Source organism: Physeter macrocephalus, chromosome 7 (assembly GCF_002837175.3).
Source record: "Physeter macrocephalus isolate SW-GA chromosome 7, ASM283717v5, whole genome shotgun sequence".
NCBI lineage: Eukaryota > Metazoa > Chordata > Mammalia > Artiodactyla > Physeteridae > Physeter > Physeter macrocephalus.
The window spans coordinates 3,034,210-3,054,594 of record NC_041220.1 but is presented as its reverse complement, the minus strand read 5'-3'; the positions used below and the strand labels follow the sequence as shown (position 1 = coordinate 3,054,594).

Here is a 20,385-nt window from a genome sequence, read left to right as displayed (position 1 = left end):
AAGATCCCACATGCCGCGGAGCGGCTGGGCCCGTGAGCCATGGCCGCTGAGCCTGCGCGTCCGGAGCCTGTGCTCCACAGCAGGAGAGGCCACGGCAGCGAGAGGCCCGCGTACCGCAAAAAAAAAAAAAAAAAAAAAAAAAGAAAAAGGAAATGTCCTTATTCCTAAGGAACTTGAAGAGGCAGGCACGTGGGTAACCAGAGAAAACAAGAGGACAAGGCACAGGAGACGTCCCCGGGAGAAGCAACGTCTGGATCGGAAGGAGTGAAGGGCGGCCAGGCTCGGGCGAGATGGAGAGCGGGAAGGCGCTGCAGGCCGAGGGCAGGGCACAGGCCCATGGTCGAGTGGCACGGCGTCCAGGGCTGGGCAGCTAGGCTAGGGCTCTTGCAGCGGGACCGCACAGAACTGGGAAGTTCAGGACTTCCGGAGCAGGACCCTGACTGCTACGTCAAGGAACGTGTGTCCGCTCCACAAGCAGTGGGGTGTGTGCCGTTCCAGCCTCCTGAGAGAGCGACTGACGCGATCAGACCTGTGCTAGGAGGGGACTGAAGCTGCCTGAGAAACCATCTTCTGGGAAATGGAGAGGGGCCCTGACCTGCGCACCCAGGGTTTCCAGGCCTCAAGCTGGCAAGGAGCAGGCCGGGAGGTGTCAGGTTTGCTGCAGTGATTTGTCCCCCGGGACCTGCAGGGTGGGCATCTGATTCCTCCCCTGAACATTTGCCGGAATCAGGCTGGAAGTGGGCTCAGGACGTCCGGTGGAACCACAGTCTATGAGAGAAGAAGACCTCAAAAATATTCTTCCTCTGGCTCTCAGGCAAGGACACAAAACTCGTCAAAGTCAAGTTCTCGGGCGGCGTTGAGAGACAGTCTTGTGATCTGAGAATGTGAATGTTTAAAGAGTCAGGTATGACAGGGAACTTTAAATGGTCCAAGAAAAAGGAATGTGAAACACCACAGAATCAACAAAACCGACAATGATGATCACAACGAAGAGAGACTGGCAAACACCATCCATCCACCCACCCAGCAGCTCCAGGCCCGTGAGCAGACCGCGGCCCCTGCTCTCGTGAGCTCACTGGGCGCACGGCGACATTTCCCGCCGGGAGAATAAAGGGTCAGCAGGGCGGAGGAAAAAGGGAACTTGCGCTTGATGAGATGGCGATCAGAGCTCACCCCCTCAGCACAAACGTGTCAGCACAAATGTGTGCTACTCCCCGCCCTGTAGCAAGCGATTTATTGCAAGAAAAAAAATTATATAAAAACATGGCAGTAACATATCTGGAATTCTTTGTTTCTTTTTTGCTAGGTTAGTAGCTCAGGGAGATGGCTAACAGGAAAAGTAATTAGCAAATTAGCTGATTTGTCTTTCTTCCTCTATTTGCACTGGTACAACTTCAGCTCCACAGACTGCCTGGTTTTTAGTTTCAGAAGAGCTACATAAAAATTCACCTCTGAATTGCTGTCCTGGGGTCAAGAGCACAGTGAAAAAGTACTTAAAGATTCAGACTCTCAACAGGAGCTTTAATACATAATACGAACCTAAAGATACAGTTTTTAAACGATTCCAATGAAACCTACCCTGCGGTTATTTTCCCAGAAGAAATTGATATTGGATACTGGCTGCAACTTTTTTTGTCTTTAAGAAAGTAGGTGATAAATAAAGGTAAATCCTTTATTGCTTTATATAAATCCTTTATATGCCGCCCGCGCCGGCTTCCCGGGCTCCGTTACGGCCATCAACAGGCTCTCCCCTTTCTCCTCTTTAGAAACGTACAGAATTTCTAAATACGGCTCACGTTTTCCAAAAGGGTCCCTTTAATTCTTAAAAGAGCACTATTAATTCTTCTCCTGTATCTAGAAGCTAGAAACTATTGTTTTAAAAAGCAGCCTTGCGATCCACCTGCACGCAGGCATCAATTCACTAAGCCCGGGACGGCTGAGATGTAATTCTCACCTCTGCTCAAAGCCAACTTGCACCAACATGATTCCATAGTTTCTCCTGGAGGGAAGGCTTCCCACCCTCCCCTCCACCCAGGGAAGCTGCCTTACCCATAACGGGGAGGCGAATGAATTTCGAAGTAAATATTCAAGACATAGCCTTATACATGAGTTACTTCTAGATCCATTTAACTTGCACACAGATAAGGTAATCATTCTTTTTCCCTAGAGGTTTCTAGAGGTCAGTTTTTCTAGAGGTTTTCAGAGGTTAAAAGCATGATTCTCTCCACAAGATCTTTTGTTTGCAAAACGGCAAAGTCAAAATAAGTAGAAGCCGTACCTATCTTTGGCCGTAAAATATTATCCCTAGAAGAGATGGGTATAGGCCAGTAGGTGGGGGAGGAGTGGGAGGGCAGTGCTGCAGGGCAGGGGCCAAAATAAGGAAAACAGAGGGAGAGTGGGAAAGAGAGAGAGAGAGAGAGAGAGAGAGAGAGATGGGTACAAACACACATACTCACATACTCTTTGACCCAGCAATTCCACTTTAGGAATTAATCCTACAGATCACCTTACATCGGTCCAACTGATTACGCACAAAAAGGGATCCACTGCAGCACCGTTTGGAGCAGTAAAGGCCTGCAGCTAAGTGTTAGCATGGGATGGTACGTCCCTACAATGGGGTGCTACACAGATACAACCCCGGATGGGGAACTCTCCTCAAGTGATGACAGAATACGCGCTAGGACGTCGCTTTAACTGGAAAAAAGAAGTATAAAACACTGTGTATAGAAAGCTACCGTACGTATTTTTGAAAAGGAGACACAAGGGAAAAACTCTGGATTTTATTGTATTTGCACAGAGTATGTCTAGAAAGACATGTAGCTGTAAGACTGGTGGCATCTGGAGCAGGAGGCTGGGTTGTCGGGCGAGAGAAGCAAGTGGGCCCCTCCTTCCAGGGCACAGGTGAGGGCTTCCTGACACCACCTGATGCACGCCTGCCGGGGCCGCAGAGCAGGAGAGCTGCGGGCTCGGGGCCGGGCAGCCTGCATTTGCGCCCTCGCCCTGCCTCTTCCCGGCCGTGCGGCCTGGCACGCACCTCCCTCTGTGTCCCTCGGCACCCCCCACCCCCGCAGAATGGGGATGACGGCGGGGCCCTCCTCATGAGCGTTGACTTGAGGGTTAACTGCAAAGTGCTCACCGCAGAGCCAGGCAGCTGGCGAGCGTGCCGCAGGTATTCACTAAGGCTTTGCGGCTTTGGGGGCTTCCCGGGCGGTCCAGTGGTTAAGACTCTGAGCTTCCACTGCAGGGGGCGCTAGCCCTAGTTGGGGAACTAAGACCCCGCATGCCTCTCAGCACAGCCAAGAAATAAAAATTAAAAAGTTAAAAAAAAAAAAAAAAGACACTGTGGCTTTTGAATATTTAACCATATGACTGTGCTCTCTCTCGAAAAATTAAAAACAAATAATGAAACTGAGGAATACAGCAGGAACACTCTTTCTCTGAATCCATCCAAGACTCCAGTACTGTCTTAAGACCAACAACCTCAATGACAGTTTGCTCCAAGAAGCTTCTGAAGCTGAAGCCTGAGGCAGTGGGTGAACTCCCTCAGGGAAACGACCTTAATGAATTCACGGCCTTCAAATTCGGTTTCAAACCCGTAGTTCGGCCTTAGACAGTGACATTTACTGAGCTTCCTTCTCAGCATCCATACATCCCATTCTCCTGCCCCTTTTCACCCCCTTGCTTCCCCCAAAGACAGGACGAAGCTTCTAAGAAAGGGATGCCCCTTCTCATTTGTCCAACCTATTTACAGCTTTCAGTTGGTGATTACCATTCCAGGACTGTACTGAATTGATTTCCGCCGTACTAAATAACTGTCCATTTTTACTGCACAATCTCAGAGACTAGAGACGCTAGTTCCAGAAGGCCTGACGTCTGGGTGCAGGCAGGGAGGCTGGTGGTGAGGACCACAGGGCGCCCAAGACATACCCACCTAACTCCTTTCCGGAATGTACCTGAGCTGGCGTCCACAGATGCCCTGTGAGAGTTGGCACCACACCACCTATTTTGTGCAGAAGTTAGGAGACTTTAATAAGGTTGGAACCAGTAAGGGGCAAAGGCGGGACTCGAACCAATGTCTCCTGACCCCAAGCTCCGCTCTCCCCGCGCTGCAGGGCCATCACCTCCACACCACGAGCAAACCACTCAGCGCCACGCGCTCCGCATCCCAAGACATCCCTCTGCGCTTCCGTCTCGGGGTCTAAAGAAATGCTACACTTGAAAAATAAAAATGCTGATGATACAGTGTTAAGAGTGAGAAACAGAACACGGGATGATGTATATAGTATGACCTCAATTGTGTAGAAAAAATGTGATCAAGCGCTTTTTGAAAAGTTCACAAAAACATCAGCGACTCGTATCACAGACAAAGGCTTAATCTCCCTCATAGATAAAGAACAACCAGAAATCAATAAAGATTTGCAGACCAATGGAAAGGCGGGCAATGGATACAGACAGTTCACAGAAAAACAAAAATAAGATGGTCTGTAAACACAGGAAGAGATGCTAACTGCCGCTCTCGGAAAGAGAGAAGCAAATGAAAGTCATGCCCCTATCAGACGGCAGGGCAGGGCGAGCTCCAAAAGGGAAGACAGCGCACACGAGAGAAACGCAGGCAGAGGCGCACACGGGTGCAAGTTCAGACGGAGGGTAACTGGTCCCAGCTCTTAGAGTCACCGGTGTCGGTAACCTTGGAACTCCGATCCCGCTCCTGGAACTAAACGTATGCAGACGTGTGATTGTAGCATGTGTGCCAAAAGCAGAGAACTAGAAACAACTGGAGAGAACACGGGAGGGGCAAATTCAATCCCTCCTGCTCGACGCACCCAGCAGGACACGGGGGAGCCGGGTCCCACGGCCAAGTCCACACAGGGGGAGCAGACCCTGGGGCACGCACGCCTCCTCCCAGGGAAGAAGGAAGGATACATATTCGTATTCGCTTACTTCTGCACCAAAGAAATGTAAAAGGATTCAGTTTAAGCAAATTGAGTTTTTAAAAAGTAGGAAGACGGGGCTTCCCTGGTGGCGCAGTGGTTGAGGGTCCGCCTGCCGATGCAGGGGACGCGGGTTCGTGCCCCGGTCCGGGAGGATCCCGCGTGCCGTGACTGCAAAACTCACAAAAATATTCGGCCCACCCAGGTAAGGGGCGACCTTAGTTTATCAGGAGTGGGTTTTGCTCCATTGGTTCTGAAAGGGGGTTCCAGACCTTGTGGTCCACAGCCAGCCACGGACAGGAGTGGGACAAAACCAACAAAACAAGTCCAGGAGCTGGTCCCACACCTCCTAAGCTTGGTTTTTTAACTAAATGGCCAAGACGGTGGATGAGTTGGCCTGGAAATGCCCTTCCCGGATGGGTGGAGAAGACAAGCCTTGCAAAAGACAGCACTGGGTCACCGTCCCCCAGAGACCAGCAGTCGGGACCGGAGGCCCGAACATGCGCGATGGCCGCGGAAAGGCCTTGCGGGGGTGTGTGGGGGGGGTGGGCTCGCGCTCCACGCGGGTCACCACGAGGTCTCTGTGACCCCACGACGTCGGCGGGGAGGCCCTGAGCCACGCTGCCCAAGGGGCCTGGAGAAATGGCCCCCTGCTGCTTCTTGCCCACCCTCCCGCCTGCACCGCGGGGACGCCTGGGACCTGTGTCTGCTGTTCCCGGCATCCAAACTATCATCTCTTCATACAAAAAAACACTCCATGTAAAATGTGTCCAGGAATCTTTATAACAGCACTATTCACGAGACCCAAAACGTGGGAAAAACCACATGTCCCTCACGTGATAAAAAACATCCGGCCTATCCATTTGATAGAATATGATTCAGCACTAAAAAGAAATGAAGTGCCATTACATGCACAGAACACGGGTGAACCTTGAAAACATGATGGTAAATGTAAGAAGTCAACCACAAAAGAACATATGATATGATGAACTGTATGCTGCTGCTTACAGGAAATGTCCAGAAACAGGCAAATCTACAGAGACAGACCGTAACTTAGTGGCTGCCTAGAGCTGAGAGGAGACGGGGACTGACAGCCAACTTTTGTGGGAGGCGGTTTCTTTCAAGGGTCCTGAAAATGTCCCGAAGTTGATGTGGTGATGAGTGTATAACCCTGAGGACACAGCAAATCCACTTAAGCATGGATCGACTTCAAATGGGTGGATTGTACGTACGTACGTGAATGACATCTCGATAAAGCTGTTTTAGAAGAAAACGAGATTCCACTTACATTCCCCTTTCCCCCGACCCCGTGCCAAGGGTGGTGTGCGGTGAGGACGCCCACGCACTGCTGGTGGGAAAGGAGTCGGGCACTCACTTCCGAGAATACTGAGTAAAGCCAAAGGGTCACATTTCCTAAAACTTAAACTCCATTTCTTTCACCCTATGAAATCCATGCAGATGTGCAGACAGGGACACATGTGCTACTACCATTCACTGCAACATTGTTTATAACAGTAAAATTTGTAAAAACAAAAATGAAATGTTCATGAATAGACTAACAGATAGGTAATTTGTAGCATATTCACACAATGGAATGCTATACTGAATTTGGAATTGACACACTAGAGCTACGTGGAGTTAGACAAACGAATCTCAAAAACATACAGCTGTATGAAAAAGTAAGCTTCAAAATAATACGTACAGTATGATATCCACTTTAAAATGTTAAATACTTGTAACCCAGTATGATTTATGGATACATCCCAGCCAGTAAATGACAGACATGCAGAGGAATGCGAAGTACCATATTCAGACCGTGGTTACCTCTGGAAGGAAGGGAGGGAGATGGGGCCCAGGAAGGATGATGCAGGAAGCATCATCTACTTCCCTAACGTTTTAGTTCTTTTTTAAAAAAAAATCATACACGTGAAGCAAAAGTGGCAAAATGGTAAGATTTAAGAAAACTGGGTTGTGGTTACGCATATGGTTAACATAGCATAGTCTGCACTTTCGGTATGACGAATATTTCATAATAAAATGAAAGCGTTACATGGCTTTTAAAATGAGAAAAGAAAGAATTTATAGCAAACTAATAAAACTGATTACCTGCATGGGATGGGGAAGAAGAAAGAGGTAGGAACAACAAGACTCAGACGTATATTTCTTTTTGTTGAACCAAGCGAATGTATTACGTCTGAACACACAGAGATAAAATGCTCTTCAAAACGTTAAGGAAAAAGCCTCACGTTCATACCCTTTAAGAAGTGACTTGAGGAACCTATAGAAGCTGTTAGGGCTGGAGGCCCGCTTATCTTTGCCTCCAGGTTCCCAGGAGAGGCCCAGTTCTGACGAGCGGCACGCTCCTGACTGCTCTGCCGGCCCACTGGCCTCCCGGGGAAGAGGAATCAATTCTGACGGACAACCTTCCTTCACTCTTTGGCATCTCGCCGCCTGCAGAGCGCCCACATGCTGACCTGGTCCTCCACTCCTGGCCTCAGGTGCACGGGGCGCGTCCTGCGTGGCAAGGCCGGGGAGCCCGCGGATGCTGAGGACCAGGTGAGCAAGCGGTGCTGAGTCTGAGAGCATCGACAGGCCGCGCACGGCCCCTTGTCACACACGCTGCCTGCGTCCCACCTACCGGACCAGTTTCTGTGTCTCCATTTTCACATTCTGTTGCGGAGGGAAAATGGGTCTCCTTCAGACTTTCTCCAAGGAAAATCTCCAAGGAAAATGCCCTCCCAAGGAGACCATCAGATATTTGAACACAAATAGGGTTGTAACGTCAAAAACTGGAAACCTTAATATCCGTTCAGAACATACCCAAGATTTTTGAGGCCATCAACTTCAGATACTACAAAGTCATTAAAAATTGTCTTAAAAACGTTTTATTGACATGGGCAAAAGGTCGTGGTATAATAGTGAGTGAGAAAGCAGATTATATATATATATATATGTATTATATATATAATACATATATATGTAAAATACCTATATATCAACACATGGTTTAGTTAATACAGTGCAGCTTACATCCATGTACCAAAAAGGACTTCAAGGAAATAAATCAAAGCATTAATAGGAGTAAAAATTTGTGTGATAGCGCAGCTGCTAGTAATTTAGGTTTTCATTTTTATATTTGCTTGCATTTTCCAAATGTTTTGTAACAAAATTGTACCATTTTGATAATCAGAAAAAATATTTAAGAAAAGTATTAAAAATAAGTTTAGTAACAATATAAAAGAAAAAGATGGAGGCATTTGAAAATAATGCAACTAGCCTGACATGAATGCAGCCATGCTCTGAAAAATATACCTGTTAAAATAGTTCATATACTGGCAATTAACAAGTGGAATTTAAAATTAAAAACACAATACTACTTATACTAGCATCGCCCCCCCAAAGAAATAGTTAGGTATAAATCTAACATAGTATGTACAAGATCTATATGAAGAAAACGACAAAACTCTGATAAAGAAAATCAAAGGAGAACTAAATAAAGGGAGAGATATTCCATGGTCATGGGTGGAAGACTCAAGGCGTCAGTTCTTCCCAAGTTGGTCTAAAGATTCAATGAAATCCCAATCAAAATCCCAACAAGTTATTGTGTGGATGTCAACAAACTGGTTCCAAAGTTCACAAGGAGAGGAGGCACAGGACCCAGAACAGCCAACAGGCCACTGGAGGAGAAGAACAAAGTCAGAGGAATGACACTACCCCACTTCAGGACTTACTACAGTTACAGTAAACAAGACAGGATGGTCCTGGTAAAAGCACAGACAAACAGATCAACAAAGAAGAGCAGAGGACCCAGACTCAGAGTCACACACACTCAACTGACCTTTGACAAGGGAGCAAGGGCAACACATTGTAGAAAAGACAGTCTTTCAACAAACAGTGCTGAAACAAGCGGACATCCACACTCAAAAGAAAGAATCTCGACACAGACCTTAAATCCTTTACAAAATTTTAACTCAACATAGATCACAGACCCCAAGTGCAAAACTATAAAACTCCGAGAATAACATAGGAGAAAATGCAGGTGACCTTGAGCGTGGTGGTGACCGCACGCGGCACGCGCCATGAAAGAAACAGCTGATATGCTGGACCTCATTAAAATGAAACACTCTGGTCCGTGAAAGACAACATCAAGAGAAGAAGAAGACCAGCCTCAGACCGGGAGAAAATATTTGCAAAAGACAATTCCAACGAAGGACTGGTATCCATAATATACAAAAAACTCGTAAAACTCAACAATAAGAAAACAAACAACCCAATTTAAAAATGGGCAAAAGACCTGGACAGCTCACAAAAGAGACACAGATGGCAAATAAGCACACGAAAAAGGTGCTCCACATATACGTCATTAGAGAAATACACGTCACAACAACGAGATACCACCACATACCCATTAGCGTGGCCAAAATTCAGAGCACTGACAACAGCAAATGCTAAGAGGATGTGAAGCAACAAGAGCTGTCACTCACTGCTGGTGGGAACGCAAAATGGTACAGCCGCCCCGGAAGTTTGGTGGTTTCTTACAAAACTAAATAAGCTCTTACCTTACAACTCAGGAACCATACTCCTTGATATTTACCCAAAGGAATAAAACTTATGTCCACACAAAACCCTGCACAGGGATGTTTACAGCAGCTTTAGTCACAACTGCCAAACTGTGGAAGCAACCAAGACATCCTTCAGTAGATGACTGGATAAATAAACTGGTACATCCAGATGATGGAACATTCTTCAGTGCTGAACAGAAATGAGCTATCGAGCCATGAAAAGACATGGAGAAGACTTTAATGCATATGACTGAGTGAGGGAAGCCAATGTGAAAAGGCTACGTACTGCATGATTCCAAGCAAATGACACTCTAGGAAAGGCAAAACTATCGAGACAGTTGAAAAGATCAGGGCTGCCGGGGGGTTAGGGGACGCACGAACAGGCAGAACACAGAGGATTTTTAGGGCCGTGAAACTACTCTGTATGACACTCTATCGATGGGTACGTTTCATTACACGTTTGTCCAGACCCATAGAATGAACACCACCAAGAGTGAACCTCAAACGTAAACCAGGGCTTGGGGTGATGATGATGTGTCAATTGCAGGTTCATCAGCTGTAACACATGCTGACAGTAGGGGAGGGGTGAGTGAGGGGCAGGCAGGAGACAGGGGCTCTGTCCTTTCTGCTTAACTTTTCAGGGCACCTAAAACCGCTCTAAAACATAGAGTCTATTTTTTTAAAAATTCAGTGGTCAAGGGGACTTTTAAAATATAGGAACTCTGAGTAATAAGCACTGGTTTTAAGTCTGCAACAGGATTGTTCTCTGAAGATCACTTAGACTGCTAGAGAAGTCCCTGCGAAGACGAGAACCAAGGACACGTTACTCGAGCTTGGAAGCGGCCACCCAAGGTCTCTGTCCCTGCTTCAGCAGAAGTGCAGGCCACCTCCCCTGGGGCCCGTGCGCCCACCTGGGAGGAGGGGGGCCTCGCACCGGGCTCTGCAGAGCCTCCCGGTGGTCCTCCATCAGCTCTCGTAAAAGCCGTTCACACTAAGGCAGCAGTCATTGCCTGGAGAGAACAATGGTTAGATACAAAGAAAAGAGGCTCAGTGGCACGAATGTCTGTTACCAAGCAAAGGCCAATGGGCGAGAGGCGGGGGGCCGGCAACCTGCCCCTTCCGCTCACACCGCGGCGCACGGCTGCAGGCCCGACCGCCCGCTCACGGGCCCACGGAGGACCGTTCACTGTCTGCATCCCTTGGGCACCACTGTTTAGGGTGCACGCCAGGCATGTTCCTGCCTTAGGAGCTCTGCACTTGGTCCTCCCTTTCCCGAGAATATGCTTCCTAAATACCCACGTGGCTTTGCTCCCCAGATGAGACGTTCAGGACTCCCTCGGCTGCCAAGGTCCTCACGTCTGTCTGACATCCCTGGGCCCCGTCGGTTCCTGACAGACAGTCGGCGCGTTGGAGCTGGAGGGGCTCCGACACCCCACCTGGTGGTCCCAGACCTGACTCTTCACTAGACCTAACCGCAGAGGCTCTGTGTGTTTGTCTGTAATGAGCAAAGCTTTTCCCGGGCTCCACCTCCAGGAATTTGGCCCAGTGGATCTGAAGTAAGGCTCAGGGATCTACGGTTCTAAGAACACTTCTTTGGGGATCACCCACCCGGTCTACCACTTTCATTTCTTTCAGAAGAGAAAACAGAAATACAGAGAGATGAGGTGGCCACCCAGAAGACACAGCGAGTTCCAGGGGGAGATGAGCCTGAGATCGTGAGATCAAGGCAGAGAAGATCCCAGATCAGAGGAGCTTTCCCTGAATCTGGTGCCACATTCTATGTTCTCACATGTTAGGGGTGAATTTTTTTAAAAAATCACTAAATGGAAAAACTAGCTTAGCTCTCCCAAGGTTTTGGTTTTTTATTTTCTTCTTTTGTTTGCCTTTGGGGAGGGTGAGGCATGAAAGTGAAAGAAAATGTCATGGTGAGAAAAAAAAAAAAAAGACCCCATTTTAATTCACATCTGTTCTGTAAAGACCTGAGAGTAGTGTTTTGTGGGTTTTTTTAACCTTTCTAAACTAAGAAAGGTCAGAGAGTAAGACGAGGAGCAAAGCCTTCCAGACGTAAACGTCTGCTGGATGGATGTACTCCTGACCCGCACAATTCCGTATAAACCCGGGATCCCATAAAGGGGGAGAAGCACTGCGGGGAATCCCCCGCTGGGTCTCCCTTGGTGAGCTCTGGCTGGGAGTCTAATTACAACGTCAGGCGGGTCACGGGTTATCGCTCTCACCAACTCCCACGAGGGTTACTTCCCCTTGTTCAGCGGTTATTCAGCTTCTGTGACTGCAACAATAAAGCGATAAGGCTGAGCCTCAGCCTGACTCACAACAGGCCCCACCAGGAGGCCCAGGAGTCGCGGCCAGTTCACCCGGCCGGCCGAGCAGAGCTTGGGGAAAAGCCTTCGGCTGCCGGCCCCCCAGCGCCTGGCTGTGGACCCCAGAGCTGGAGGGACGGCCTTCTGCCTGCAACACTGTCACTCTCCACACAGTTCTCTATGGTGACGACTGACAAGGGCTTTACCCTGCTTGTCGTCGATACTTATCAGAATAAGAGCCAGACAGAGGGTCAGCCAGAGGGCAGCTTCGACGCAGCAGCCCCCGTACGGAGGCTGCTCTGATTCATCCCTGAGAGATGCGGGAAAGATGAATATTCTTTGAACCTAAAGCAGCAGGACTCCTCAGCAATACCAAGTTACACTGCATTCCTGCAACCATTCACTCATCCTCAGATGACACCTCGAAATCCCATCCATCAACCAATGGAAACAGACTCTCTTAACGAGTCAGAGAAAACTCCTCGTGGCACAGAAGTCAGCGAAAAGGGAAGGCAGGCAGGGAGGGCAGGGAACTTGTGGGGCAATGGCCAGGCATCTGGGAGAGTCCCCCCCACCCCGCCCCCGCGTCTGCAGCTCCCTGTGGGGCGGGTCACCAGCACGGGGCTGTCAGCTGGCCCGGGCGGGGCTCTGCCCGAGCCCTGCACTCAACCCGTCTGGCAGCTCCATCTCCTAAGCAGGAAGGTTTTCACGGTGTTTCTAGGCGGAAAGCACGATGAACACGCCCCGCCCCTCCCCACCCCAGCCTGCCTTACCCTCCCTTTAGTAGCCTTTTACTAAAATCTTCAGAACCCAAGTACCCTAAACAGAGACGGCTGTGCAATCACAGCCAGCTTATCTCCGAGAGGCGTGCACTGGGGAAAACACACCCTGGTTTCTGTATTTGTCTTCTCTGTAAGCTCTTCCCACAAACAAGCGAAGGCTCTACCTTTTTCAGTAAAATTAGATCATCCAAATCGTGGATAAATCAGAGATCTACACTCATTACTTCTGCTTCCCTCCGTCCTGGTGACTGTAAAGCAGTACAACGGATCTCTTCTGAATCTAAATGTCAAGATGTGAAACTTCAGGCACCACTGACTCTGAAGGGCTGTTTCAGTTCCTCTTCGGCATGTGTGGGGTACACTTTTCAGGGCCAAGTTGTGTCGAATTTTCTCTTGCCATCAGAGAAACAGCAATTCACGGATACACTTGGCAAATCCTCCCAGAGTCCGCATACAAGCAGCCCTATGGATGTACCTAACTTGCTGGGAAAGCTGGGAAAATCAAGTTATCAGCAGCTTTAAGAAAGCAGATTGGAAGCAATTACATTTGAAGCCCAGCATCGTAGTTCAGAGTTCCCAGGTCTGAAATGTTTCATTCCACAAGAACCATAGTGGGAAGATCGAAGGTTTCTCTCTCTGCCCTGCACTGTGCCAGGTTTACACCGTGCCACTCCCAGGTACCTGGAACCTCTCCACTGTGTCTGTGGGATCTTTCTCTTCACCTTTGCCTAACTGGAAAATCACGAGGAGAGAAAGAAAAAGCAAAAAGAAAAAACCGCTTATCAGTGTGCTCAGCTAAGACGACCACCCAAAACTGTGGATCTAAGATAACCCAGGAGCAAAGCAGGTGCTGGGAGTCACACCTGGCTGGCTGCCACCTGAGCTGGACACACAGACAACTCGTGAGCACTGGAGCCAGATCCTGAGGGCGCAAGCTCCTCACGGTAATTCACTCCATCCTGAGACCGACCGGAGTCCTGGAGAAACTCAGGGAACCAAGCACAGCACTGCACACAATGCACACCCTTTCAAGACTGTACAAAGGGGAAGAGAAAGTGGGAAAGGGACCAAGACAGCTGGCCCAACGAGGGTGAATTCCAACTAAACGACACACACATCGCCATTGTACAGAAGTCTAAAAACGTCTCAGCACCTGAGAAGTAAATCTAAAGGAAATTAAACTAAGGAAAGGAGCTAATGGATGTGAAAACTTTTTAAGTTTGAAGTACTGTTTAGGGCTTCCCTGGTGGCGCAGTGGTTGAGAGTCCGCCTGCCGATGCAGGGGACGCGGGTTCGTGCCCCGGTCCGGGAGGATCCCACGTGCCGCGGAGCGGCTGGGCCCGTGAGCCGTGGCCGCTGGGCCTGCGCGTCCGGAGCCTGTGCTCCGCAACGGGAGAGGCCACGGCAGTGAGAGGACTGTGTACCGCAAAAAAACAAAACAAAACAAAACAAAAGACTCGAGACGACTGAGTGTCAACCCACCACCGGCCTCCTCCTGTCACTCAGCCGTCCTTTCTAGATAAGAAACAGACACAGGGAGTGTAAAAGTGAAACTCGTATCCGAACACTCACGTGAATCTCTGTAACTGAGTGGATGGCACGGGATTTTCAATCTATGAGCGCTTGCCCTGCAGGGGACTATATACCATTTTACTAAGTTTCCACTGAAGAAATACAACAATTTTTACATTGACAGGAATCACATCCTGATTATCTGTCAACCAAGAACTCCCTTTATGGGATAAACAGTTTATGAGTCATAATAATTTTGAGAAAACTTCTACAAGGAAAAGAGTAGAAACATTTAAGTAAATTTAGAAACTTACTTTTACACTAATCACGAGAATCAGAGCTTACTCTCTGGCCCTCCTCGCTGTCTATCTAACTAAAATTTTGGAATGAAATGCGCTTCCCAAAGGATTTTTCTGTTTCACTGATATGCACTAACATTCTTTACAAGTAGTGTTTCAATTAAGAGCTACTACTAATAAAATGAATGAATTCTTCCAAAATGGATGAAATAATCAACCCAAAAGAATACAGCAAGTCATGGAAGCAACCCAAACGCCCATCGACAGACGAATGGATAAAGAGGATGTGGTCCGTATATACAATGGAATATTACTCAGCCATAAAAAGGAATGAAATTGGGTCATTTGTAGAGACGTGGATGGACCTAGAGACTGTCACACAGAGTGAAGTAAGTCAGAAAGAGAAAAACAAATATCATATATTAACTCACATATGTGGAACCTTGGTGCAGTGATGAATTGGGAGATTGGGGTTGACATGTATACACTAATATGTATAAAATAGGTAACTAATAAGAACCTGCTGTATAAAAAAATAATTAAAAAAATCAACAAAAGTACAGAACGAAAACCAAAATAAATAAATAAGTTACATGGGCAAAAAAAAAAAGTGTGCAATTATTGATTACCAAAGATAAAAAAACAACCTGTTTTTCTTCCCCAAAAAGGTATTATTAAATTTACGGTGAAGTAATTGAAAGATATGTACCACAGAAACAACAGGAGTTTGGAATAAAGCACTATTTGCACATCAGGAAAAAAAAAAAGAATACAGCAAGTACAACGCTATTCCTTTGATGGGCTGCATTAGGAGCCCCGGTTCATCCCCAGCGCCTTCCTTCCTTCCTTCCCGTGGAAAGGATTTTCCAGAAGAGGAAGCCCGGGCTCTCCGTCACCACCCACCTCCAGCTGGAGACGCCCGGGCCTGCACGCACCGTCCAGACTGCGAAGTGAGACCCCGGCCCCGCGCCCCATCTGTCAGCGTGCCGATCCCTCGGGGCTGCATCTCCTTTTCCCGACAGCCCCTGTGAGAGCACTGCTCAAGCCTCCACGCAGGGCAGGTGGCACCACTGCTTGCAGGTGGCCCCAGCAGCGGCAAAGCAAGGTTCAGGAGGAAGCACAGGGCAGCAGAATCCGAACAGCCGCTAGAAGTGCCCATCCTCCACTTTTTCCGTAAAGGAGAGGACGTGTCTGCACACCCACCAGCCACCCCGTGCCTGTCTGCAGACGCAAGTTTCCCATCAACACGCTTTTACCTCCCTGGTGCCCAGTGAATTACAGAAGAAATTTCTCTGAGAGTCTGAGATAGAACTGAAGTTTCAAACCTGCTGTCGAGTTCCGGGGGACCGGTGTCCCTTCCCACCCTGGCGCACTTCCAAATCCTCGAGCGCGCACGTGTCCCGCGCGTCTGCCCATGGCTCACACCCCCGGACGCGTCCCGCCGGCCCCCCGGCCGGGCTGTGGTCCTGGCCGAGCAGCCGCACATCTCCCCGGCAGGCCAGCCCTCTTCTGGGTGGTCCTGACTCTCCGCGTGGACCTGGAAGGTCCCGTTGTTGGAGGATTTTCTCGGTGACCAGCTGTGCTAAATGGTCCCTGAGCTCCCGGTACAGATGCGGGAGGTGACACGAGCTCCCCGGCTGCAGCCTACTGATTTCCTCTTCCAGAAGTTAAAAACAAAAACAAAACAGGAACATTGGCTTGTTACGTAAATTAAGCCCTCGGATGACTTGGGGAGTCGGAGGCACCCCTCACGCTGTAAAACACGCTCTTAGCAAGGCCACTACCATCTGACAAGTCCAAGCCCCACTTCCTAGTTCTGCTCCTGGGTTTGGGCTCCGGTTACAAAAGACAAAAGCACTCAACCGGCTGAGCAGCTCGGACTGACTCACTCCATCTGTGGCCCTGCTGGGGATGACGTAGTAGCCAATTAATTCATCACAAGACCTCTGAATATGGCTCACAGGGCACCCAGGCCTGTGAGCGAAATGCAGTGACTCGCCTTCAGCTGCAAGGTTGTTCTGACACTGGCCACCACCCTGGGAACGGCTCTCCTGTGACCAAGTGTCAGCTGACGGGTCCTACTCTGCAACCTTGCAAAACGACCCAGGGCAAGGGAGGGAGACGGTTACCCTCAGCAGACGGACGTAGGGCTTAATGCACAGGGGTGACATGGGGGCAGGTGGGCAGGGACGCCTCCTGGCTTTGATACCAGTATAGAATTTAATTCATTTATGCAAGAAAAGTAATAATAAGCTGAGAAGCCATAAACCCTCACAACTCTTGCACTGGATTCTTAATTCCTAAGCATACTCAAGCTGAGAGAGCCCTGAACTAGCAGAACCCAAGAACAAAAGCAGTTCAGTTTTGACTTCTGACATGAATATACCTCATCTGTAAAATGGGAATAATACTATGGTATTATATATCAATATGATATATCTGTGATATATTGATATATACTGATATATCACACACTTCAATATTTTATATGATACATATTTTATATTTTTGTTATATTTAAAGAAATATATTTTATATGACATGTACTTATATTTTATGCATTTATGATATATTACATATTTCCATATGATTTTTATATGATACATAGCTTATATTTCTGTTATATTTTGTGATATATATGCTATTTTATGATATACATTTATATTTTATATATTTTATATGACATACATTGATATACATATCAATATGACTTTTCCATAGTCTTGTGAATTCATGGAAAAAATAATTTTTCTTTTAGAAGAAATAAAAAGCACTGGTCCTTAAAACACAGGTCAAGTCTTGATACAAAAAACTACAAGGGACTGTCCCAACTTGTTTTCCTCTTGTCATCCTGGAATCTGGCTGAAGAAAATATTAAAAGAGCCCTAAAATCTGATGAGCCCTCGGCCTGGTCTTTAGTTTGAGGAAATAAAATCCATACTTCACGGCAAGACAAGAAAGATTTAAACATAAAACGTTCCTCTGCCCGCGCGGGCCTCCTTGCTCCCCGCCAGCATGCGCCGTGTGTCTGCATTGACCACGCCTCCTTAGGAGACTACATTCCTTCTTAATCCGTGCGGGGTCTGGATGACGCTCTACTAACTCTGCGTGCAGATCTGGGTTGCGTAAACTGTCTATTCGTCATGTGACGTGTAACCCTTTGTCTCACAAATGTATCTAACTGTGCGTGACCTCTAACGGGCGGGGCAGTCCTCACAGCTTTCTGAGAGACCATCTCCCGGGTTATAATCCTCAAGTTGGCGCGAATAAAATTTTCTATTTCTTTCTTAGATCGACTACTGATTAATTTTTCATCGACAGGCTTCAGAGGGCTTTTAAGTGCATCGACACATGGCAGCGCATATATTTCACTCTGCAAGCGTGATGAGGTCTAATGGTCTTGTGGCAGAAGCCTCAGTTACCTGAAGACTTTATTGTACGTGTGACCCTAAAGTTCCTTTGTAAAAAACCCACGGAAGATCTTAACTACACCCTCCTCTGAGAGAGGAAGACTGCAACCCACCTACGATGGTGACCAGCTCCTCTGCGGCACAGGCTCAAATGACAGACAGGAGCAGGTTAGGAGAAAGTGAATCCATTTCTCCAGGGAGGGAACACGTTTGGAGCTCAAGGCTTAACTTCAGCGGCCACGGTGAACTCACGGGCTCCTCTTTTCTTCCTCTGAACTGTCTGGAAAACCACTCTCGCTTTTTCACAAGAGGACCAGAGAGCACCTAAGCAGCTCTAACCTGTCCACCTCGGCCCAGGCAGCCCAGCAAGCAGAGGCCAGAAGGAAGCCCCTGCACCATCACGCCCACCTGACAGGCGGCCCAAGCAAGGCCCCAGGCGAATGCCTCCAACTCCCCAGGGCCTGGCTTGCCTTGTCTAAAATCACGGCAGAAATGAAAGCATCGTTCCACGCTGATGGGGCAGGACCTTTAAAAATGCCCAAGTAGCTAGATTCTATAAAATCTGTAGAGGAAACACTGGGGGAACACATCCCACTTTCTATGTGTCAAAAAACCAATTCACTTTTAAAACTTCAGTCTCTAAAAGTTATTTATCCAGGCCCTGATGAAAGGACATAAACCCTTTCTAAATATGTATTCTGGACATACACCTTCCCAGCAGTTAGACGCAAAGCTGTTCAATCATTCCAACATTTTACATCTTCCCAAGGCTTCAAACACTGTTATAAAAATGCAATTGTATTCCCTATCCAGACGATGCGAACACTTTTAAACGACAAGAATAATAAGAAAATGAGAACACGGTCACAAAGGACATTTGGATGAAATAAGGATGGAACTGCATTGGGAAGGGATCCCCTTAAACAGAAACTGAGCTGACTGGCATGGGAAACTCGAACCCAAACTCAGCCTTCAACTAACATGCAAGGAGGAGCGAGAAAAGGAAGCAGGATGGTCCCCTGGGGTCTTTGTATGGAGACTTAAGCTGAGTTTTAGTGACCGGTGCTTCTCCTTTCTTCATCAGCGTCTCTCCCTAACTTCAGCCAGCACAGCTTTAGCCTCCAGCTCCCTCATAGGTGGTTCTCAACCTTCACAGGCCCCTAAATGCCCAGTGCTGGGCCAACCCCACCCCCCACTTCCAATTCAGCAGCTCCGGGCTGGAAGCGGAGAATGCGGTTCTAACTAGCTCCCAGGAGCTGCCGCTCCTGGCCTGGGAAGCACCTGCTGGAGAACCGCTTCCCCAGTGACCGTCCCAGCTTCCCCGTGAAGACGTCCTGGGCTTGAATTCTGCCGTGATCTTCTAAAAACACACTTAACACATAACTGCTTGGCAGTAGAGAAGTGTATGCATCTTACGATCCTACACAGATCATACGTTCTTTGAGGATAAAAACTGGGTCTCAAGACCAGCTCCCTCTGTGCAGGTCTCACACGTGACCTTTTAACCGGGTTAGCACCACTGAGTATTTACCTTAAACCAGGGCATGGATCCAGCCCCCAAACGCTGCCTCTTGACAGTGTCTCCGGACCAGAGGGCGCCGCTCGCGCCCGAACTCTCCCTCTCTCTCTTACTCAGCGCAGCAAATGTCCTTCAGAAGCTTTAACATCTTGCGTTCACTCCAATCAACGTGACTCATGCTCTTTTACCGTTTAACGTTTCCATTTAATGTTTCCCCCTTAAGAACCCTAATTCCACAGTCCAAAATCTGATTGTATGTAATAAAGTAGAGATGTACATCAAAACCACTACCACTGTACTCAATGGCGATGCCACAATAGGGCTCTAAACGTCTTTACATTTAAATGGGAGCTTTAAAATTGCTTCAGTAAATGGAAAAACCAGTAATAATGATACTGTCATAGCCACTCTTCTGAGACACGAGAGCAGTGCATGGAGTAGGTGAGAGAAAGGTAACATCCTGTTCAACCTTGACCCCGCCTCCCGTGACCTCCTCCTCCTCTCTCCCGAAACGGAATCCTCCTCGCCTACGGGCTCCATCGCTCGTTACCACGCTGGATCCCCTGCTTGTCCACAGAGGGTAACATGCACGCGCCCATTTACCGCGGCCCCTCCTCATGGCCAAGCTCTCCATCTCCCCACACGGCTCAGGCGGGCTCACACGCTGGGAGAAGGGTCCCCGGTCACCCGCCGGCCCCGCAGCCCACCTGCAGCTGTGCACGCTGGCTGGAGTGGCTGCCGCCCTCACGGCAGCCCCCGACGGGCGAGCTGTGTCACAGGCTGGAAGGGAGGACGGGGCAGCGCGGCAGTGTGAACCCACGGGCCAGGTGTGCAGAAGGCAGGCTCCTGGTTCAGGTCTGTGAGCTGCACCTGCCCCACTTCCAACCTCACAGCCCAGGGCTGGACCGAATGGTCCCGGAGAAGAGCAGCAGCGCCATTTAGGCCACAAGAGGCAGGTTCCTGGCACTCAAGATCCTGGCCCAAGCCAGGACCTCTCTCCAGTCCTTCCAGCGTGGTGCTCCGGGGCCACCTCCAGCCCCCGAGACGTGGCG

At 48.6% G+C, this 20,385-nt stretch overlaps 1 protein-coding gene across 28 annotated transcripts in view; it reads right to left on the bottom strand.

Annotated features, from left to right (window-relative positions):
- LOC102982825 (folliculin-interacting protein 2) overlaps positions 1-20,385 on the bottom strand; it is a 215,546-nt gene that overhangs the window by 159,919 nt on the left and 35,242 nt on the right. For 22 of the 28 annotated variants that reach the window (XR_008617732.1, XR_008617734.1, XR_008617733.1 and 19 more), the window contains exon 1: positions 15,730-16,353. The exons of 3 other annotated variants lie outside the window; for them this stretch is intronic. Coding sequence is in view for 11 of the 25 variants with exons in the window: in XM_028491570.2 (XP_028347371.1) it covers positions 15,730-15,890 (161 nt within the window). In the remaining 14 variants the exon portion in view is untranslated. Of the gene's footprint in view, positions 1-15,729; positions 16,354-20,385 lie in introns of those variants that run through there. 3 more of the 28 variants (XR_008617736.1, XR_008617737.1, XR_003680435.2) reach the window with 1 other exon arrangement.